Here is a 24084-nt window from a genome sequence, read left to right as displayed (position 1 = left end):
CCCACTCCTTTCTTTCTCCTGAGGCCTCCCGTCCCATGATCCTTTCCCTTCTCCAGCTCGGTATCACTTTCGCCAATCACCTTTCCAGCTCTTAGCTTCATCCCACCCCCTCCGATCTTCTCCTATCATTTCGCATTTCCCCCTCCCCCCACTACTTTCAAATCTCTTACTATCTTTCCTTTCAGTTAGTCCTGACGAAGGGTATCAGCCTGAAACGTCGACAGCGCTTCTCCCTGTAGATGCTGCCTGGCCTGCTGTGTTCTACCAGCATTTTGTGTGTGTTGCTGTTTGAATTTCCAGCATCTGCAGATTACCTCGTGTTTGCTTTCTAAATGCAAGAACTATTTTTGTCTTATTTATCACAGAGTACAGCAGTGAAAATGTATTTTACTTGAATCTTAAGGCCTGGGTGAGGTTCACTGCAGAGCATAAGTACAGCTCATTTCCAAAGAATAGAACCACATCAGCCAGCACATACCTGTTGCAGACGCATCCGAGCTCTCTCTGGGAACGTCATCGTATATCACCTCATCCTGACCTGCCGGATAAGATACAGTTAAGGTAACATTTGTATTAGAATAAAACATTGGCTACACTGGCTCTGTGGAACAATCTCCACATGAAACAGTAAGTCCTTCATTCATAGTGCTGAATGTCAGAGTATATCTCTGAATTTTGTTCCGGTATAGAACAAGGAGCTCACAGCTAGTTTCAAATGGAAAAAAGTTTGACTGTAACAGATTGCAGTGTGGTCTGAAGGAGTGGAAGCTGAAATGTTAAAGTCAAAATGACTAATACCAGGGGACATGCATTTATGGTGAGAGGGGGTAACTTCAAAAGAGGTGCGAGGGGCAAGTTATTTTTGCATACACAGAGCAGAAGATGCCTGGAATGTGCTGTCTGGTGTGGTGGTAGAGGGAGATTCCTTGGAGACTTTTAAGAGATGTTTAGATAGGCACATGAATGTGAGGAAAATGGAGAGATATAGATATTGAGCACGGAGAAGGGATTAGTTTAGTTAGCCATTGGATTATTAATTTAATTGATTCACCACAACATTGTGGGCTGAAGGGTCTGTTCCTGTGACGTACTGTTCCCTGTTTCATGTTCTAAGCTGGCAATACCAGCATAACCGAGAGAGGGAGAGTTAAGAGTCCGAGAATGTGGCTGCCCCACTGAGAAGGGGATGTGAGAAAGGCGACCGGTTTAGGAGTCTGACAGCAATGAGGAAGGAGTTGCTCTTGTGTTTGGTTGTCCGGCTTTTCAAACTCTTGAAACTTCTCCCACAAGGAATGGCCAGGATGGCAAGGATGTGATGTTGAGGCTTTAAGGCATTGGTCAGACCATATTTGGACTGTTGTGAGCATCTTTATCTAAGAAACGATATGCTGGCATTGGAGAGCATCCAGAAGATGTTAGCGAGAATGATTCTGGGAATGAAGGGTTAATGTATGAGGAGAGTTTGGTAGCTCTAGCCTGTGCTTGCTGGAGTTTAGAAGAATGAGGGGAAATCCCATTGAAACCTATGGAATATTGAAAGGTCTGGATAGAGTGGAAATGGAGAGGATGTTTCCTATACTGGGGGAGACTAGGACCAGAGGGCAGAACCTTTAGAATAAAATGACATCCCTTTAGAACAGAGATGAGGAGGAATTTCTTTAGTCAGAGGATGGTGAATGTGTGGAATTCACTGCCACAGGTGGGCGAGCCATTGGGTATATTTCAAGCGGAGATTGATAGGTTCTTGATTAGTGTGTCAAAGGTTACAGGGCAAAAGCAGGGGAATGGGGATGAGAGGGTTAATAAATCAGCCACGACGGAATGGCAGAGCAGGCTGTATGTCCTACTTCTGGTCCTATCTCTTACGGCATCCCTGACGATCTTATTAGCATTTCTGAAGTGACAAATAATGAGGAAGTCCTAGAGGGGATGTACACTCTGCAGAGGGAGTGCAGCACGAATTCACCAGGCTGGAGGTCATGTGGGTCTGAATGTCTAGCAAAGTAGAGGCATCTGTACGTGAGCTGACCAGTGTTCACATGGAGTTGTCTTGTGACTGACAGTTCCCTACCTATCCACCCTGCTCAATGCCACCAAACTGGAATCCACACCCAACTGCATGTTGTAGAATTATGGTTCCTTATGTATAACAGCAGTCTTTATATTACTGATACGTACCGTCTAACCACGCTGTGTTAGCAGGGTCTGAAGCCCATTTGCTGAAGACGTTGCCTGTTTCAAAGGCCAGGTAATCTTCACTATAATGACACAGAAGAAAAGGGACTGAAGAATGTAATGCAATCACAAATAAACGTCTGTCATTCTTGGGGAGTGAGAGTAAAGAATTAACAAGATCACAGAACAAATCTGTGCACGAGTTAAACTGTTGCAGTGACAAACCAGTGGCTCCATTCCCCAATGTAAACAGCCATTAACCTCAAACATAAAGCGAGTCAGTCTTTAATTAGCAGTGAGAATTTGCCACAGTTGGATCTGAGTTAGCAGAGTACCGCAAAACCCATGCCCTGCAAATGGAGGAGAAACAACAGCCAGACTGGAGTTTAAACCATGAATGCCAACCCCTCACCCCCCGCCCCCCATGTGAAAATTCAGCAGAGATAAACTGACAGGAGTAGATGTAACACAGAAGAACTTACCCAGCCTGTTGGCTATTTGATGGAGTGGGACTGTATTGATATTCATCACTTTGCAATCCTGTGAAAACACCAGAAATTATAAAACCAATTAAGAAAACTCCTCTTAGGGTCACAAGGTTGTACAGCACAGAAGAAGGCCCTGTTTGACTGTTTATTCCTCCTCATTGATGTTACCTGACTTGTCAAATTCCTCCAGAATTTTATGTGTTGTTCAAGATTTCCAGCATCTGTAGAATCTCATGTGTTTAGTGTTCCATTAGTACACTTATCTCTCTAAACATTTCCTATCGATGTACCTGTACAAGTTGTTAATGTACCTGCCTCAGCCACTTCCTCTGGCTGCTCGTTCCATATACCCACCACTCTCACCATGAACAGAGGAGATTCATGCAATATCACATGAAAATAACATGCAGACAGAATCCCGAGCAAGTGTTTTTATTTATTTAGCAAAACAGCATGGTAGCATGCCCTCCTGGCCCAACAAGCCTGGACCACGCAATTACACTCATGTGACTATTCAGCCTACAAATCCATGGCTTTGGAATGTGGGAGGGAAGGGGAACACTCGGAGGAAACTCATGCAGTGTCAGAGAGAACATACAATACCTTACAGACCGTGGCAGGAATTGAACCCAAGATGTTATAGTGTCCTGCTAACTGCAATGCTATTGTGCCTCCCTGAGGGAGAAGCTGCATTGAAGATTGGCCTCTCCTCTTATGATCTGGACATGAAAGCCCTTTTCAATCTTACTTACTCTCAGAACATAATTTCAATTCCACCCTTTCAAGCTGCTTTGCAAACTCCGAGCTTGTTCAAACACAGCCACTGCCCAGGAGCCTGAAAACCCACACCTCAATTCAACACCAGCTTCATCCTCATTGTCATCACATTCTTAAACCAAACTGAAAAACCTGACAGACTCACTTACAATGACTCTACAATTCATGTTCTCAGTATTATTTATTGTTTATTTTTCACTTTAGTTTTTTGTCAGTCTTTGCTTATGTACAGTGTTTCATAAATTCTATTGTATTTCTTTATTTGCCTATAAATGCTTACAAGAAAATGAATCTCAACATAGTATATGGAGACATATTCTGCATCTATTTGATAATACATTTACTTTGACCTTCAACTAACACTACCTCCGACTATATTTCTTTCCCTTTTTCAACTCACACTGGTGTAATCATGTATATTTTTAAGTCACATTTAATTTATGCTCATTTAAGTGTATGTTGTCTTATGTTTCTCATGTTTGTAATGTAGTGTGTTGCTGCTGCAAAAAGTGAACTTATACCTGGGGTATGTGAACCTATTGTAATAAATGTGAAAACTGATATAATTTTGATTAAAATCTCAAGGGTTGAAGTGATTAAACATAGAACAGATCAACATGCTTTGTTAATTCTCCACTCTTCTTAAATATCTCATATCTTTACATACAAGAAAATAATACAACACAGGCAATTATTGTATTCACAAGGAAGAGCCCTTACCTTCCTCATCAACAGAAACATTTCGTATCAAAGTGACAGGTGCGGAGTATGTAGGTACGAGGACTGGTACGTTGGATGGGACAGCGTAACCGCAGGGAACCGGTACACTATATCCAGGGGACTGCACGTGGCCCATCGCCTTCTCATCCTGGTGCCCTTGCTCAGCTCCTGACAGTGTGACTTGTTCTTCCTCTTGGAGTGGAGTGATGTCTATCACTGAATATGGATTCACTTTTGTAAGTGTCGTGTCGGCTGTGGTCTGTTCCGCTGCATTTGTCAGTCTCGCAGCCGTGTCGCTCTCTACAAAAGGCAATCACATTTCTTTAAATGTACGCGCATGATTAATAAAGATACAGAGATAGAATATTATCGGATACACCATTCTCAGCACAAAACGTCGGCTATTTATTTCTGATTACAGATGCAGCACAACCTGCTGAGATGCCCCAGCGTTTTGTGTGCATTGCTCTGGATTTCCAGCATCTGTAGAATCTTTTGTGTGTACACTACTCCTTGATCATGTGAAGCTCAGAGAGTAAACAATGTACACGGTGTTAATAAATGCAGAGATGGACGGGAAACAGCATGACAGTGCAGAGACTCCAGTGCAATCTGAGTAGTGTACATAGAAATGCTAATAACTGAGAGAGGGCTGAATTACCAGCCTGAGAACATAGCAATGCCAGCGTCAGAGAGATTCATGAGTCTGACAGCAATGGGTAAGAAGTTGTCCTCAGAAGCCTGATTTTAGTGGTTGGGAAGATGTTAAGAGTCTATTTTTAAGGATTAAGTATCAGGTGATGGCTGAGTCCTGAGCAGGTCAACCTGCACACTTAAGGAAGGTGAAGTATCTTTCATAGCCTCTCTTTCTCAGGTGTAGTAATCACCACAGGACCACTGTTTGGCTTGCCATGCAGAAGGTCACTCCTTATGACCTTTCCCACACTACTGGGCCCATAACAACACCTTCACATGGCGTCTCTGTTCCTCCTGAGTTTGCAATGTCATGGCACAACCAAGAGTCCAGTGGTATAACTGGGCGACCAGGCTGGGCTCATTAGCCTTAGCTGGCTGCCAGCCTAGGAGAAGTTCAACTCGAATTCCGAACTCAGGTAGATGGGACTCGTTAGCTTTGCCAGGAAGTCTGTCAAGGAGAAGGAAAACTCTGATACTCAATCTGCAGCCTTATAGTTGCTGCAGGCATTCCAGCTTGCTGAGCCATTTGGAATGTCCGGTCTAAAGAGTGGAATCGGTTTGTGTGAAATGATCCTCACTTTAAATCCATGCAGCACAGGTGAGAAGGCAATCATGCCATTGTTCCTGAGAACTCTTCTTCCATCCTGATCTTCACAAGTGAAGAACCAGCCACCTTCGGGATATTTGGATGCACACGATAAAATGTAGTGAAGTCAACATGGTTCCCTTATAGGAAAACACTGCCTGATAAAACTGTTGGAATTCTTTGAGAAAATAAAAGGCAGGATAGACAAAGGATTTTCAGAAGGACCTTACAAGGGTCTCTGCACATGAGGTTGTAAACAAGTTGGTATTAAGAGAAAGGTACCAGCATGGATAGAATATTGGCCTACTGGCCTATTGGCCTACTGGCCTACTGGAGGAAAAGAATGAGAATAAAGGGGGCCTTATATGGTTGGCTTACGGTGACTAGTGGCATTCCACAGGGGTCGGTACTGGGAGCTTATCTTTTCACATTATCGATTTTTGGTCAGGTTTGCAGATGATACAAAGATAGGTGGAGGAGCAGGTAGTGTTGAGGAAACAGTGTCTGCAGAAGGACTTAGATTGGAAGAAGTGGAAAAGTAGCTGCATATGGAAGGGAAGTGTAGGGAAGTCACACACATTGATAGGATTAAAGGTGTAGACTGATTTCTAAACAGGAAGAAATTTCAGATCTAAGAGATACAAAGGGAGTCCTCGTGCAAGATTCTCTAAAAGTCAATTTATAGGCTGAGTTGGTGGTTACGAAAACAAATGCAATCCTACCATTCATTTCAAGATGACTAGAATATAAGAACAAGGATGTGATGCTGAGGCTTTATAAGGCATTGGTCAGACCACACTTGGAGTACTGTGAACAATTTTTGGGCCCTTTATCTTAGAAAAGGTGTGTTGGCATTGGAAAGGGTCCAGAAAAGGCTCATAAAATTATCATCAGCCTGTACTCGCTGGAGTTTAGAAGAATGAAGGGGGATTTATTGAAACCTGCCAAATACTGAAAGGCCTTAATAGAGTGGATGTTTCCAACAGTGGGATAGTCTAGGAACAGAGAGCACAGCCTCCGAATCACAGGATATCCCTATAGAACACTGAAGAAAAGCGATTTCTTTAGCTAGAGGGTGGTGAATCTGTAGAATTCATTGGCACATACAACTGTGGCAGCCAAGCCTTTGGGTATATTTAAAGCAGTGGTTGATAGGTTCTTGATTACTGAAGGCATCAAAGGTTTTGTGGAGAAGGCAAGAGAATGGGGCTAAGAATGAAAATAAATTGGCCTTGATTTAATGTTGGAACAGATATGACTGGCTAATTGGCCTATATCTTATGGCCTGTCTGGTGGACCTATTCCCCAGCTCCCCCTACAGGGCAGGAGAGAGATTGCAGGAAGCGCGGCTGGTGAAATCTCATTGAGAAGATCTTTCTCGATACAGTGTGGAATAGGCCTTTGAAGCCCTTTGAGCCTCACCAAACCAGCAACCCTGACAAATCTGATTAACCCTAACCCAATCACACTACAATTTACAATGACCAATTAACTTACCCAGTACATCTTTGGACTGCAGGAGGAAACCAGAGGACCTGGAGTAAACACACATATCTCACATGGAGGACGTACAGTGACTCCTTACAGAAAAGCACTAGAATTCAACTCCGAACTCCAGAACACCCTCGAGCTGTAACAGCATCATGCTAATGGCTGCGCTCGAGGCACCCTTGGGAGGTAATGGCAACCAGCAATCTACACCAGGCACACAGCGCTTGTGGAACAGAGGAATAATTCCATACTAAGCCGGATCAGACTGGATCTGAATCGCAGTCCCCACAATGGACCAAAGAAGGACAAGTCCACTTGGCCAAGCCTTAGCTGAACCTGAGCAAGCTCTGTGTGAAGGAATGTTCTCTGACCTCGCTCATGTCTCCTCACATTGGAAGCTCACCCCCCCCCCCCCCCCGAGAGGAAACTGTTTTTCTCAAAGTACATCACCATTTCACCTAACACCACCCATTTCATCACCGCTCGACCGTCTATGCTCAAGGAGATAACACCTGCCCTCATCGTTTTAGATTAGATTGGGTTAAAGATTATTTATCACATGTACATCAAAACACAAACACACAGTGAAATGCATTGTTTCCGTCAACAACCGGCACAGCCTGAGCATGTGCTGAGGACAGTCTGCGAGTGTGGCCATGCTTCTGGTGCCAACAAGAACAGAATTAGAAGAATGATGGGGGGAGGGGTGTGGAAGAACTTATTGAAACCTACTGAATATTGAAAGGGCTAGATAGAGTGGATGTGGAGAGAATGTTCCCTATTGTTGGTGAGTTTAGAACCAGTGGGCACAGACTCAGAAAAGGGGCACCAAGAGTTATGGGAAGAAGAAAGGGCAATGGGGTTGAGAAGGATAATAATTCAGCCATGATGGAATGGCAGAGCAGACTCAATGGGCTGAACAGCTTAATTCTTCTCCTATGTTTTATGGTCTAACATAGCAATCCCACAACTTACAAAACCTAAACTGTAATTCTTTGGAATTTGGGAGAAAACTGGAGCACTCGGAGGAAACCCACACAATCACAAGGAGAATGTACAAACTCCTTACAGGAGCAATGGAAATTGAACCCTGATTGAAGATCACTAGCATTGTAAAGTGTTATGCTAAACATTACACTACCATTACACCATCCTCTGTACTTTATACTTTACATTTTACTATCTTACTATGTTCTTTATACTGTCCATCTCCCTTTCCAAGCTCTGTGCTTTAAGTGAAAATGTTCCCTCCCTGATACTGCTTGGCCCACTGAGTTCCTCTAGCAGATTGATTGCTGCTCCAGATTCTAGCATCTGCTGTCTCCCGTGTTTCCCAAGTGCTGGGTAATTTGACCTGGTTGGGATGAATCTGTACTCACTCACTCCAAGCTTAATGTCCCCCTGCTGGCTAGACTTAAACACATGATGGGATTAGATGAAAAGCCTAGATGGAGTGGATGTGAAGAGAAGGTTTGCTGTCGTGGGGGAGACTAGGACCAGAGGGTACTGCCACAGAATACAAGGACGTCCATGCAGAACAGAGATGAGGAGGAATTTCATTAGACAGTGGGAGGTGAATCTACGGAATTAATTAGCACAGGCGGCTATGGAGGTCAAGTCATTGGGTATATTTAAAGCAGAAGTAGATAGATTCTAGATTAGTAAGGGCATCAAAGATTATGAATAGGAAGAAAAATGGGGTTGAGCGGGATATTAAATCAGCCATGATAGAATGGTTTAACAGACTCAATCGGCAGAATGGCTTAATTCTGCTCCAATGTCTTATAGATTCAGCAGGAAGTTCAGACAACATCGGTACATTTCAGGATGATGGTCACAGTTAGGATCATATAAAGGAGAATGGAGTAATGATCGTTTTGTTGTTCTTTACACTTGTGTACTGGCGAATAATAACAAACAATCTTAATTCTTTCTGTTACAAATACCTTCTGCGTTTGCCTCTGTGTTTTGGGCTGCATCATCTGTATGTGGGTTCACGTTGTTGGTTTCTGATATTTCATAGTACCCACTGTTCTCAGGTGAAGCCTCAACAGCCATTTCTTCTGTTGTGCAGTCCGGGACCCTGCCCTGACCTTGGGCATTTAGGACTGTGGGTATAAATTCCAAGACAGGCTCGCTGTCAGCTTCTGGAACCTCATCGCTGTCAAAATCAAAGGCTTTTCCCTCCTCCTGATCATCATCATCAGTGTATGGAAGTTCATTTTCCAGGACTGAAGAGAAAAGCAAACAATACATTAGGTTAAAGGCTAACCATTTACGTACGAACATAGAACTTTACAGAATAGTACAGACCTTTTGGCCCACGACATTCAGAATCAGGTTTAATATCACTGGCATATGCTGTGAAATTCGTTGTTTTGTGGCAGCAGTACAGTGCAATACATAATACAGTAATAAAAACTACAAATTACAAGAAGAATGGTATAAAAAAGAGAATTAAATTAAATAAATAGTGCAAAAAGAGGAAAAAAAATACTGAGGTTCAGTGTCCATTCCAAAATCTGATGGTGGAGGGGAAGAAGCCGTTCATAAAACATTAAGTGTATGTCTTCAGGTTCCTGTCCCATTTCCTCAATGGTAGCAATAATACGAGGGCATGTCCAACCTTTGTTGTTTTTTTGTTTTTGTTGGAATTGTGCCAACCTGTTATACTATGGTAATATCAATCTAACCCTTTGCTCTCACACACCCCTCCATTTTTCTATCATCCATGTGGCCGCCTAAGAATCTCTTATATGTCCCAACTGTATCTGCCTCTACCACCACCCCGGCAGTGTGTTCCATACACCCACTGCTTTCTGTGTAAAAAATTTACCTCCAATCATCTTAGAATTATGCCCCCTCATTTCTACTCTTGGAAAAAGTCTCTGGTTATCCACTCAATCCATGCCTCTTATTCTCTTAGCAACACACGCAAAATGCTATAGAAACTCAGTAGGCAGAGCAGCATTTATGTAAAAGAATACAGTCGATCTTTCTGGTCAAGATCAGGCCTGAAACTTCAACTACTTACTCTTTTCCTTAGATGCTGCCTGGCCAGCTGAGTTCCTCCAGCATTTTGTCTGTGTTGTTTGGATCAGCAGATCTTCTCTTGCCTCTTATTATGTTCAACTCTATCAAATCACCTCTCATCCTCCTATGCTCCAAAGAGAGAAGCCCTATATCATTCACCTTATCTTCAGAAGACATGTTTTCTAATCTAGGCAGAATCCTGGTAAATCCTCTCTGCACCTTTTCTAAAGCTTCCACGTCCTTCCTATAATGTGGTGACCAGACCAAAACACAATGTTCCAACTGTGGTTTAACCAGGGTTTTATAGAACTGCAACAGTATCTCATGGCTCTTTAATTCAGTTCCCCAGCTAATGAAGGCCAACCCATCATACGCCTTCTTAACAACTCTACCAACTTGTGCAGTAACTTGGAGGAATCTATGGGTATGGATCCCAAGGTCGCTGGGCTAAAAATTCCCCAAAATATCTGATGCCCATCAAAACATGATTTTGGGAAGGGCAAAGATGTGATTTGAATATTTGAGTAAAATGACATCTTTTTGCCCCACAGAACAGCAGCCCGGGATTGTAGACCAGGCCTGAAGTCTGTGGATTAAGGATCAGAATTGGAGTGCCCCAGAATTATCAGGCAAGCAGTGACTAATATGAGGGGTATTATTTGGAAAGGATATCAGAGGCACAGCATTAGGTGCATGGAACACACTGACAGGGGTGCTGGTAGAGGCAAATTCATTAGGGATATTTAAGAGGACATTTAATACATTAGGGTCAGCCACCCAGGGGATAAGGCGCAGGATGCGGGTTGGAAGGGAACAGAGGTGTGACAGGCGTGCTGGAACCAATGCTGGGGTGGGGACTGGCCTCTGCAGGCTGGCTGTCCCATCAGTCTTGCTTGTCAGTGTTCACTGCCTGGAAGACAAGTGGGATTGCCTTTGTCAGTCGCTGACCCAGTGTGAGATGAGGAACTGCTGCGTGCTTGTTCTTGCAGGAATGTGGCTCCAGGACAACATCCCACACACCATCAATCTCCAGGCTAAGACACTCAGGGACTAGTGCTGGATCATGACCACTGTATATGTACTGTGTGTGACTATATGTACTCTGTTTTGCACTTTGGTCCAAAAGAATACTATTTCATTTTGCTGTTTACATGTACATGGCTGAATGACAATTGAACTTGAACTTGAGACTATTAGATAGGCAGATGGATGAAAGGAAAATGGAGGGCTATGTGGGAAGGAAAGATCAGTTTGAGCTTGGAGTAGGTTATGCGGTCGGCACAACAACATGGGTCAAAGGGCCTGTACTGTACTGTTCTGTGTTCTACAATAAATACATAAATTCAATCTAAGAATTTTATTGATTGCAAGTGTATATTCATAAGACCAGAGAATAATAAATACATGTGTAGAACCTTACAGTTTAGTACAATTCATCCTAAAATAACCACTTTAATTTGTAGTTGACATAATGTACAAGATCAAATATACGTTCTTGCAATTGAGGCCTCAAGGATAAAAGGATCCTTTTGTGGTGGTCACCAGTGACTAGTGGTGTTCCGCAGGGGTCAGTGTTGCGACTGCTTCTTCTTATGCTGTGTATCAATGATTTAGATGATGGAATAGATGGCTTTGTTGCCAAGTTTGCAGATGATGTGAAGGTTGGTGGAGGGGCAGTAGTGTTGAGGAAACAAGAAGGCTGCAGAACGACTTAGACAGATTATGGGAATGGGCAAGAAAGTGGCAAATGAACTACATTGTTAGAAAATGCATGGCCGTGCACTTTGGTAGAAGAAATAAACATGCAGACTATTCCAAACAGGGAGAAAATCCAAAAATCTATGATGCAAAGAGACTTGTGAGTCCTCGTGCCAAACACCCGAAAGGTTAATTTGCAGATTGAGTCGGTGGTGAGGAAGGCAAATGTAATGTTAGCATTTATTTCAAAAGGTCTAGAATACAAGAGCAGGGATGTGATGCTGAGGCCTAGGCCTTATAAAGCACTGGTGAGGCCTCACCTTGAGTACTGTGAGCAGTTTTGGGCTCCTTATCTATGAAAAGATGTGCTGACATTGGAGAGGGTTCAGAGGATGTTCACAAGGATGATTCTGGAAATGACAGGGTTCTCATATGAGGTATCTTTGATGGCTCTCAGCCTGTACTTACTGGAATTTGTAAGGATGAGGGAGGATCTCATTGAAACCTTTTGGATGTTGAAAGGCCTAGACAGAGTAGATGTGGAAAGGATGTTTCTGATGGTGGGTGAGTCTAGAACAAGAGGGCACAGCCTCAGAATAGAGGGGTGTACATTTAAAACAGAGATGTGGAGAAATTTCTTTAACCAGAGAGTGGTGAGTTTGTGGAATTTGATACCACGGGCAGCTGTGGAGGCCAAATTGTTGGGTGTATTTAAGGCAGAGATTGATAGGTTCTTTATTGGCCACAGCATCAAAGGTTACGGGGAGAAGGCCAGGGAGTGGGGCTGAGTAGAGGAAGAAAAAGATCAGCCAGACTGAATGATGGAGCAGACTCAATGGGCCAAATGGCCTAATTCTGGTCCTATGTCACATGGCCTTATTGATTTTGAATAGCTCCTCATTCCCAAGAAGAAGGCCTATTGTGTTAGGTCATGGTGATCAGGAACTTACAGCAACAACCGTTGTGCGTTAAGATTCTTACACATTGGAACAGCACTAGTTAAAACAAGTCCACGTTAAAACGGTATCTCCTTGATTGATGTGCCATTTTGGAAAGCAATTTCTGAAGGTCACAATGACCAAAGATGTTCCTTTTATCCTAAATGTAATGCAGGTACCATCCACTTGCTGTCCCTTGGGCATATTTCACCATTATTGACTACAGCCCTCTGGCTGCACTGGGGTCAGAGATACTTTATGGCGCTTGCTTCTCTGAGGACCCTTTCTCATACTCATTTCCTTAAGTGCGTTTTTGATGCCTGCAGCTTCACGCTCTAACCATTAAGCAACAATTTCTCATTTCCCATGCAGATATAGTTGCCCATGCTTCCATTCCATTTTGTTTTAAAATAACTTGCATCCCAATTTCCTTTTCCTGATGAGCATTGAGCTATTCAACAATGCATACGGTGAGGTGCGGAGACATCTCTTGCTGAGTTAGATCACAGTATTGCCACCTATCACACTTTAATTTCTTGTCAATACTCCTAGATCCCGAAAAGACCACTAGATTAATCTTAACTAAAATAACTAGTTGGAATAGTTGCATTTAATTAAGTGAGTTAATAAATTCTGTGGCTGTATTTCTCTTAGTCTCTTGTCAACAGACCCTGTTGAACAGATAACCTGCTTCGAGAAACGGAAAAGAACATGAGGCATTGAGCAGTTGGGCTTGGTATTTTTTTCCACTGGCCATTGCCCCTTTGATCAATTTCAGTGTCAGTCTGAACCCAGTGAAAGATTTAAGGATTTAAAGATTAGCTTTACTTGTCATTGTTTGGGTCAATGTCCAACATAGTCAGAAGATATACTGGTACAGCCCACAGGTGTCACCATACTTCCAGTGCCAGTATAAATAGGCATGCCCACAACTTACTAACCCTAACGCATACGCCTTTGGAATTATAGGGGAAAACGCAGATGGTCACGGGGAGAACGTACAGATAGTGGTGGGAATTGAACACCGTTTGGTGATCACTGCTGCTGTAAAGCCTTACTCTAGTTGCTACACTGCCCTTCAATTTGTTCTCAAATAACCTAGCTATCATACCACGGGCAGATAACCAGAACAACTCTGCTGATGTCCACCGCATCACATTTTTAAACACTCTTTGTTTCACAACTTACTACTTTTAATTCCTTATATTGGAACAAGGAACTCAGTTTCTGCTGCCCTCTGCAAATCCAGATTAGCCACCTTACGTTCAGTGACAGAGTGTCGGGGACATGAAGGGGGTCAGAAACTCCTGCATAACCACAACCCCATCAAATCCAAACCCGAGGAGTAAAACGTCTTGAAAATTATTCTGAACAACAGTGGAATCCAGTTAATTGGGCCATCTGTTTAACAGGCAGTTGTTTATTTGAGACAACTCTTGAAGGACAAAAAACCAAATTGAGAAAATAATTGGATTCCTTTTGTTTATTTGGGACAGTATGCCGCTTAATTGGGGCAGGAGATTATTGCAAAAGTTTCTAACTAGCGTCAATTGTGTGCATTTGTATGGTCATTAGACGCTATACTGTGCTTACAGTGATCAGTTTTAAATAGCATCGATTGAATGTGCTTATTTTCATGTCACTGAGAGAAATAAGCAGCAGGACAATTTTGCTCAGTGCTGTTTCAAGCATTCAGGCTTGGAGATGCCAGAAATAGCCAGGAGTGAAAATGAAATGATTTTCCTACTTTAGCAAGTTGGGAATTACAAAGTGCTTTAAGGTATCCACAATCATCTTGAATTTGCAATGAAAATAAAGATTTGGAGGATGCAATCACCTCAAGCATTGCATGAAGGCAGTCCATTATCTGCACAAAGTGTCTGTGCTGATTTTGTTCATTTGCAGTCAATCAAAAAAACACAGCTAATGAATTCCTCCATCGGTAACTATAAGGAACCAATACACTAAGGGTATTGGTAGTGTTCTAATTTGTTCTGCATTTCATTTAAATACATAATTTGTTACTCAGTTAAATGGTAGTTTATCTTTTTAATATTTTTTAACTATTTCCATGTAACTTCAGCTAAATCTGGCAGCTGTTTAATTGGACGAAAATGTACTGGTCCCAATGTGTCCCAATTAACTGGAATCCACTGTATTCACAATGTCACTTTCCAGAAGGAACTATTCAGCCCCAGATGGATAAAATCCTGAGTCTATTTTTGCTTTTCATATTAAAACGATCGTGGATGTGCAAGTTTAAGGAATGGTTTTTGGTCCGAAGCATGCAAACGAACCAGAATGGGCTGCTGACAATGGTGGTGGAGGCGGAAAAGATAGGGTCTTTTAAGAGACTTCTGGATAGGTACAAGGAGCTTAGAAAAATAGAGGGTTATAGGTAAGCCTAGTAATTTCTAAGGTAGGGACATGTTTGGCACATCTTTGTGGGCCGAAGGGCCTGTATAGTGCTGTATGTTTTCTATGTTTCTATGATTCCTAATCAATAGTGACGATTGATATGATATTTGTGTTACAGACAAGAGGTGGCATTAACCACACTTTGGCTTACAGTTGTGTAGATTCCAAAGCTCCCCCATTTGGATTGAACTGTATCAAGAACTCTGGAGAATTCAGAAGTGACAAGGGGAGCTAATGTGGGCAAAAGGGATTAAAATGAAGAGGTGGGCTGAAAGGCCTGCTTCTATACAGATTGGCTCTTTTCAAGAAATCATTTCAGCTGAGGCTTTCCCTCATGGATATCATTGCTGAGATACACTTGAATAGTAATGTTATGCCAGAAATCTTCCCTCCAAAACACACATACATACAAACAAAACACAGCAAGGAACTGCACCATAAAGGCTAACACCTTGACACATTTTGTAGTCAAATTTTATCCAAAAACAGAGCATTGAATGTGACCGATAGCCTCATAGGAAAAGCTGACCGCAGGAAATTAGACCCTCGTCCTTTTTTGCTTTAGAACAGATACTCAGGTGTGACTACAACACAGTGCCAGGGATGATGGTAGAGGCAGATACAGTCATGGTGTTTAAGAAGCACAGAGGCAGACACATGAATATGCAGAGAATGGAGGGACAGAGATTGTATGTGGCTAGATGGGTTCAGTTTAATTTGCCATCATGGTTGGCATAGATAAGGTGGGCCAAAGGACATGTTGCTGACCTACGTTCTATGTTCTTCATACTCTCTGTCCTCCTAAATTTTTTCACCATTATGCGAGAGGGGCACTTGAAACATGGAAGATTTACAGCTTTGCTCGTGGATCTTGATGTGGGAGGGTAACATTGATTGATTGGAGCAGATTGATGGAGCACCATAGTCCTTTGTTTTCCAGTGCCTGAACTAGGCATATATCACCACACACACACACACACACACACACACACACACACACACACACACACACACACACACACACACACACACACACACACACACACCAGAAAGTTTGTGAACCATGTAGAATTTTCTCTATTTCTGCATAAATATGACCTAAAATGTGATCAGATCTTCATGCAAGTCCTTAAGCTAGATAAAGAGAACACAATTGTAGAAATAGCACAAAAAACATATTGGTTCATTTATTTATTGAGAAAAAATGATCCAATACTATATGTATTTGTTGGAAAAAGTATTTGAACCTTTACTTTCAGTAACTGGTGTGACAACCTGCACAGCAATAACTTCAGCCAAACATTTCTGGTAACTGTTGATCAGTGCTGCACATTGGATTTGAGGAATTTTAGGCCACTCCTCCTTACAAAACTGTTTAAACTCTGGAGTCTTGCTGGGTTTCCTCATGCACTGCTTATTTCAGGTCCTTTCACAACATTCCTACAGGATGAAGGTCAGAACTTTGATTCAGTCATACCAAAACATAAATTTTCTTCTTTTTAAACCATTCTGTTGTTGATTTACTCTTGTCTTTCAGATTGCCTTGTTACATTATCCAACTTCTATTCAGCTTCATGACAGACCGCTACTCTGATACTCTCCTGTACAATGTCTTGATACAACTTTCAATTCATTGCTTCCTCAATGATTGCAAGCTGTCCAGGCCTTGAGGCAGAAAAGCAGCCCCAAACCATGATGCTCCTTCCAGCACAATTCACAGTTGGGATGAGGTTTTGGTGTTGGTGTGTAGTGCCCTTTTTTTATCCAAACAGCAATGTGCATTTCTGCCAAAGTTTTGTCTCAACTGTCCACACAACATTGCCCCAGAAGTGTTATAAAACATCCAAGTTTTTTTTTTACAAACTTGAGATGTGCAACAATGTTTTTTTTTTTGGAGAGCAGTGGTTTCCTCCACGGTGTCCTTCCACGAACACCATTCTTGTTCAGTCTTCTTCTGAAAGTGGACACATGAACAGAGACATAGCAAGTTCTAGGAATTTCTGCAGGTCTTTTGCTGTTACCCTTGGGTTGTTTTTCACCTCCTTCAGAATTGCACATTGTGCTCTTGGTCTGATCTTTGTAGGATGCCCACTCCTAGGGAGAGTAGCAAAAGTACTGAGTTTCCTCCGTTTGTAGACAATTTCTCTTACTGTGGACTGATGAACACAGGTCTTTAGAAATGCTTTTGTTGGCCTTTTCCAGCTTCATGAACTTCTCCAATTACTCTTCTAGACCATTCTGAAAGTTGTTTGATAGAGATATGGTGCACATAAACAGATCTTTTTTGAGAAGAGCAGGCTCTGTCAGTAATCTGACTTAGTGTGTCCTTTTTTTAATATATAGGGCAGGGCATCTCTACAACCCACATTTCCAATCTCATCTCATTGATGGGAACACCTGACTCCATATAGATTTTGTAGAAGGCATTACCCCTGACGTTCACATACTTTTTCCAACAAATACATACAATATTGGATCAGTTTTCTCAATGAATAAGTGAATAAATGTGTTATTTATTTAATTTGGTTCTCTTTATTTAATTTTAGGGCTTGTGTTAGGATCCGATCACACTTTAGGTCATATTTATGCAGAAAAAGAGAAAAATCTAGTGTTCACAAACTTTCTAGCACCACTGTATATATATATTTTTTGTGTGACTGTTTGTTTACTGCTCTTATTTGTGCTTTCTGCTGTGTATGACTGTCGATGCTATGTTTTGCAACCTGGTGCCAGAACAACACTGTTTTGTTTGGAATAACCATTCATGGTTATTCATGTATGGTTGCATGATGATTGAACTTGAACTTTAAGTTGGGAGAAGTTCAAAGGAGATGTATAGGACAAAGTTTTTTATACACAGAGTGGAATGTGCTGCTGGAGGTAATGGTAGAGGCAGATACAACAAGACTTTAAAGAGGTCTCTTAGGTACCTGAAAATGCAGGAAGTGGAAGAGTATGGTTTAGTTTAGTTGGACATTTGATTACTAATTAAATTAGCTCAGCAGTACACTCTGGGCCAAAGGGCCTGTTCCTGTGCTTGATTTGCCAGATTCCTCATCGGGTCACACTGATAACTTAATCTGCCAAACCTCTGTCAGGCAGGAGAGGGCAGAGTTGATTCAGGTGATTAGAAATAGCAGAAAGCTACTGAATGAAGCTTGTTTTAATACTTTAAATAATTATTGGTCAGCTATTTATCTATTTTCAAATGTCTGAACCTTCAGAAAGACTGAAAGCCCCGCTTGGGTTTGATGACGTAGATTGGAGGAATAGATTCACGGGCTGTTGAAGTTTCTATTCCAGCTGTTTGGTGGGTAAGGCTTGTTCTGGCAGGGTCTGAGATCCTGCAGGGTTGTTACCCTCCCAGCACATTATCAGTGAAAGGTGAAGTCTGCAGCACATTTGGAATCACAGGCAAGCCTCAGCAGGCAGTGAGTTCTAGATAAACTTATGCCAACTGGATGTCTGGGCTACAGACAAGAATCCTAATTGTATTTTGCAAGTAAGTGGAAACGTAACTCCACCATGGACAGTCCTAAGCGCATTTGCGGAGGGAGGAGGATTGAGCATGGGGTGAGCAACCCCTTGCAGTAATAACCAAGGGCTAGTGAAACACTAACAAAAGCTCTCAAGATCTCATTCCTGGGAGAAGAAGGATCTTATTAAGAAGACATATTAAGTTGTACGGTGAAAGCAGGAGCTGATCAACCTTCTATCAGATCAGGACAGAGCTGCTGTTGGTCTACGCCCCAGTAGGGATGATAGGCTTGAGAATAAGAAATGGAAACAGAAAGGAAAGGAAAAATACTTACATCAAAGGAAGGTTTTGCAGATGGGAGATCACTAAGTAACCCAGGAAAGATCTCAGGCCCCTCTGTCCACCCTGTCCATACTGACCATTAAACACCATCTACACTAGTCCCATTTGGCAGCAGCTTGACCATAGCCATCTCTACTCTGGTGACTCAATCTTGATACCTCAAGCGTTATGAGAGTCTGTATCTCCACTACCTCTCAATATCAAACACTGATGATATTATTGGAGCTTGTCACCTTTCATTATCAATGGAACACATGATCAAAAGTACACTTCCTAAAGTGAAGTCACCATTATCCTCTGATACCAGGTACTAATCGGTAACTTTAGCATTACTGTAGGCAGGTCAGAATGGAACTCCTGCACCGGAGAGTGAAGAGCGAGTCACCAGGCCAAAGTGGCCACTGTTTTAAGATGCTTAATGAGAAAGTTTAGTCTCTAAACATGAAATAAGGATTCACCTGACATTAAGAGTCATTGGCATCTCTGTGGAAAATTGTTTGCTGTTTGTGTCAGCCTACCTTCAGCGGCTCACCACAGGATACAACATGTGGATATTGTAAATCACATGCTTGCGTCATCAAATGACAGTCTCTCTTTGAGACCAGTGGAAAGTCCGACAGTAGATATTTCCTGGCATTATTGTTCTTATATCTGGCTCTCCAGTCAGGAAAATTCTCATGGAACAGTATTGTATAAAAGACCATCCACTGTGAGTTATCAATAAATTGGTCATAAGACCATAAGACAGGGGAACATTCAGCCCATCAAGTTTGTTCCACCATTCCATCATGGCTAATTTATTATACAACTCAACCCCTTTCTCTTGTCTTCTCCCCACAAAACTGAAGAGAGGACTAAAGAGGGAATATAGGAAGTTAAGTTTTTTTTCAGTTAGAGGAAGAATAAAAGAAAGGTGAGACTTGATATTAGATCACTGGAAAATGATGCTGGTGAGGCAGTAATGGGGGACAAAGTAATGGCAGATGAACTTAATGGGTACTTTGTATCCGTCTGAATGGCCTACTTCTGCTCTTATGTCTTATAGTTTGGAGCTAAACATCCAAGGATACACATTGTATTGAAACAACAGCAGGTAGATGTTGGGAAGGGTTTGGCTCTGTTGGTAAAAAAGAAATTAAGAAATTGTAAGGGTGAAAAGACCTTGATGTGAGTTTCATGCAGGCTTTCAAACAGCAGCCAAGATGTGGGACATAGAAAAGACATGTAAACAGGGTGATGTTGCAATATTCAAGGGAGATTTCAATGTACAAATAGACTGGGAATATCAGATGATGGATTCAGAGACAGAATTTGTAGAATGCCTATGAAATGACTTATTCGAGCAGCCTATGGTTGAGCCCACTGGGGAAAGGCAATTCTGGACTGGATGTTATGCAATGAACCAGATTTGATTAGGGAGCTTAAGATAAAGGAGCCCTTAGGAGGCAGTAATCATATGATAGAATTCACTGCAGTTTGAGAGGGAGAAGATAAAGTCTGATATATCAGTATTACAGTGGAGTAAAGGGAATTGCAGAAGTATGAGAGAGAAGCTTCCCCAAGATGATGGAAGGGAACACTAGTAGGGATGCTGGCAGAACTGGAATTTCTGGAGGCAATTCTTGAAAGATCATTACCAGTGCCATCATAATTGCTTCAGCTACCTCTTTCAGACCCTGCATTGTAGTCCAGGTGACATATCTACTTCAAACTTTACATCTTCTCCATAATAATAGCAACTACATTCACTTCTGCTCCCTGACACACTCAAATTTTTGTTATATTGCTAGTGGCTTCCACAGTGAAGACAGATGCAAAATACATATTAAGTTTATCCACCATTTCCTTGTCCCCATTACCACCTCTCAAGTATCATTTTCCAGTAGTCTGATATTCACTCTCATATATCTGAAAAAATCTTTTAGTATCCTCTTTTATATTACTGGTGGACTTACCTTCATATTTCATCTTCTATCTCCTTTATGGCTCTTTAATTGCCTTCTGTTGACTTTTAAAACCTTCCCAATCATCTAACTTCACATTAATTTTTGCTATATTATATGTGCTCTCTTTTCCTTTTATGCTGTCATAGTGCAAAGGCAGTTTGAAAAAAAATGTAATTTTTCTTATGCTTAGAGGTCACATTTTAAAGATCAAAGGTCAACTTTATTCACCATCTACATTTCTTACGAACTTGCTGCGGCACGTTGATGCATCATGCAACAAAAATAACAATATCCAACTATTATAAAGATAAGGAATAAAGTTACCGGTTAAAGTACGGATATGGAATAAAATGTGCATAGATATCAGCATGTAGTTACAAAGTGACCAGCATTATAAAAAGTGGTTTAAAGTGCAGTGACTGAGTTAAAAGATGGAATTGTGAGGTGGTGGGGTATAATTAGAATGGTTGATCAGATTAACTGCCTTGGAGAAGAAACTGTTAAGATGGCATGAAGTTTTTCTCGGAAACTCTGTACATCAGGGCCCACTGTCTCAGTCACTGCTGAAGAAGTGAAATGTCTTTCAGACTATGGGCAAGCTGGTCTACAATCTAAATATGAATGACGAGGTCAGAAATACTAAAAGCCTGGAAAATACCTGTTTTAGCTGTGGAAGATAATCACAAGAGCTGCTGCCATATGACATGTCAGACCATTGTCTCCAGATATTATTAAAAGCACAACCACCGACAACTTAAAAGAGCATCTGATGTCCCAGTGTATTTATAAAACCAAGTCAGACCAACTCAAGCAATGAGCTCCATGAAGTGTGATAGAACTGAAAACACAGAACAGTACTGTACAGTACAGGACCTTAAGCCCACAATGTGGTACTGACCTTTACACCTAATCTATGATCAATCTAATGCTCCCTTCATACATGGAATACCCACCAGGGTTCTGAAAGAGATAGCTTAAGAGATTGTGGAGGCATTAGTAATGATCTTTAAGAAATCACTAGATTCTGGAATGGTTCCAGAGGTCTGGAAAATTGGATATGTTACTCCACTCTTTAAGAAAGGAGGAAAGGAGAAAAAAGGAAATTATAGGGCAGTTATCCTGACTTCAGTGGTTGGGAAGAAGTTAGAGGCCATTATTAAGGATGAGGTTTTCGGGTATTTGGAGCCACGTGATAAAATAGGCTAAGGGCAGCATGTTTTCCGCAAGGGAAAATCTTGCCTAACAAATCTGTTGAATTTCTTTAAAGAAATAACAGGCAATTTGACAAAGGAGAGTCAGTGGATAATGCTTACTTAGATTTTCAGAACGCTTTTGACAAGGTGCTGCATGTGAGACTGCTTAACTCGAGCCTATGATATTACAGGAAAGATACTAGCATTGAACAGAAGATTGGCTGACTGGCAGGAGAAAACAAATGGAAATAAAAGGGGCTTACTCAGGTTGACTTCCATAAGACAAAGGAGAAGGGTTAGGCCATCTGGCCCATCGAGTCTGCTCCGCCATTCAATCATGGCTGATCCTTTTTTTACTATCTCCTCCTCAACCCCAGTTCCCGACTTTCTCTGTATAACCTTTGATGCCATGTCCAATCAAGAACTTATCAATCTCTGCCTTAAATACATCCGACAACCTGGCCTCCACAGCCACATGTGGCAACAAATTCACCACCCATTGGCTAACTAAATTTCTCTGCATCTCTGTTTTGAAAGGACGCTCCTCTATCCTGAGGTTATGCCCTCTTGTTCTAGACTCTCCCACCATGGTTTTTGTGACTGGTGATGTTCCACAGGGGGTTGGTATTGGGACCACTTCCGTTCACATTGTATTTCAACGACTTAGACGACAGAATTGATGGAATTGTGGCCAGTTTTGCGGACAATAAGATGATAGGTGGAGGGGCAGGTAGTGTTGAGGAAACAGTCTATCCCAGGACAGATATTTTGGGAGAGTGGGCAAGAAGCTGGAGATGGAATACAATATACAAAAGGGTACAGTCATGCACTTTGGCAGAAGGAATAAAAGCACAGACTATTTTATAAATGTGGAGAAAAGTCAAAAAATCAGAGGTGCATAGTGACTTGGGAGCCCTTGTGCAGGATTCCCTAAAAGTTAACCTGTAGATTGAGAAGGTAGTAAGAAAGGCAAATGCAATGTTCACACTTATTTTGAGAGGACTAAAATATCAAAGCAAGAACATAATGCTGAGGCTTCATAAAGCATTGGCCAGACCGCACTTTATTGTGATCAGTTTTGGTCTCTTTATCTAAAAAAGAAGATATGCTGACCCAGATCACGTTCAGAAGAATTATTCCAGGTATGAAAGGGTTAATGTGTGCAAAGCGTTTGATGGATCTGGGTCTCCATCTTGTGGAGTTTAGAAGACTGAGGGGGGATCTTGTTGAAACCTATTAAATATTGAATGGCCTAGACAGAGTGGGTGTGGAGAGGATATTTCCTATAGTGGGTGAGTCTAGGGAAAGAGGGCACAGCCTTAGAATAGAAAGACGTGCCTTTAGAACAGAGTTGAGAAGCAATTTTTTTTAGCTAGAGGGTGGTGAATTTATGAAATTCATTACCATGGATGGCTATTGACACCATTATTGAGTATATTTAAAGGAGAGGTCGATAGGTTCTTGATTAGTCAGGGTGTCAAAGGTGATGGGGAGAAGGTAGAAGAAAGGGGTTGAGAAGGATAATAAAGCAACCATGATGGAATGGAAAGACGATGAGCCAATGGCCTAATTCTGTTCCTAGGCCTTATGGTCTATGGTCTTACAGCCCTCCATTTTTCTAACATCCATGTATCTATCTAAGATTCTCTTAAATGTTCCCAATGCATCTGCCTCTACCACCAATCCTTGTAGGGCATTTCAGGCATTTCATGCACCCACCACTCTCGATGTAAAAAAAAACTTACCTCTGATATTGTTCCTAAACATTCTTCCAATCACTTTAAAATTCTGCTCGTTGCATTTGGCCATTCCCTTCCTGGGAAAAAGTCTTTTGACTATCTATCTATGCCTCTCATCTTCTTGTATACTTCTATCTAGTCACCTATCACCCTCCTTTGCTCCAACTAGAAAAGCTCTAGCTTGCTCAACCTACTCTCATAAGACACACCCTCTAATCCTGACAGCATTCTGGTAAATTGTCTCTGCAATCTTTTCACTGAAGTTTTCACATCCTTCCTATAATGAGGTGACCAGGATGTCTACTACCTTCTCTGAAGGAGATTTGAGCCAGAAGCTGGGTGATTGCTGATAGAAGACAATGATCA

At 41.8% G+C, this 24084-nt stretch overlaps 1 protein-coding gene across 9 annotated transcripts in view; it reads right to left on the bottom strand.

The window, feature by feature from the left end:
* The window catches only part of arhgef10 (Rho guanine nucleotide exchange factor (GEF) 10), a 216685-nt gene that overhangs the window by 118562 nt on the left and 74039 nt on the right, over nt 1-24084 (bottom strand). For all 9 annotated transcript variants that reach the window (XM_059982019.1, XM_059982025.1, XM_059982023.1 and 6 more), the window contains exons 3-7: nt 8880-9164; nt 4161-4460; nt 2658-2715; nt 2179-2258; nt 479-538 (exon numbers count right to left, since the gene is read on the bottom strand). In XM_059982019.1, the coding sequence (XP_059838002.1) occupies nt 479-538; nt 2179-2258; nt 2658-2715; nt 4161-4460; nt 8880-9164 (783 nt within the window). The remainder of the gene's footprint in view (nt 1-478; nt 539-2178; nt 2259-2657; nt 2716-4160; nt 4461-8879; nt 9165-24084) is intronic.

Source organism: Hypanus sabinus, chromosome 10 (assembly GCF_030144855.1).
Source record: "Hypanus sabinus isolate sHypSab1 chromosome 10, sHypSab1.hap1, whole genome shotgun sequence".
Taxonomy (NCBI): Eukaryota; Metazoa; Chordata; class Chondrichthyes; order Myliobatiformes; family Dasyatidae; genus Hypanus; species Hypanus sabinus.
This window is presented reverse-complemented; position numbering and strand designations above follow the sequence as displayed.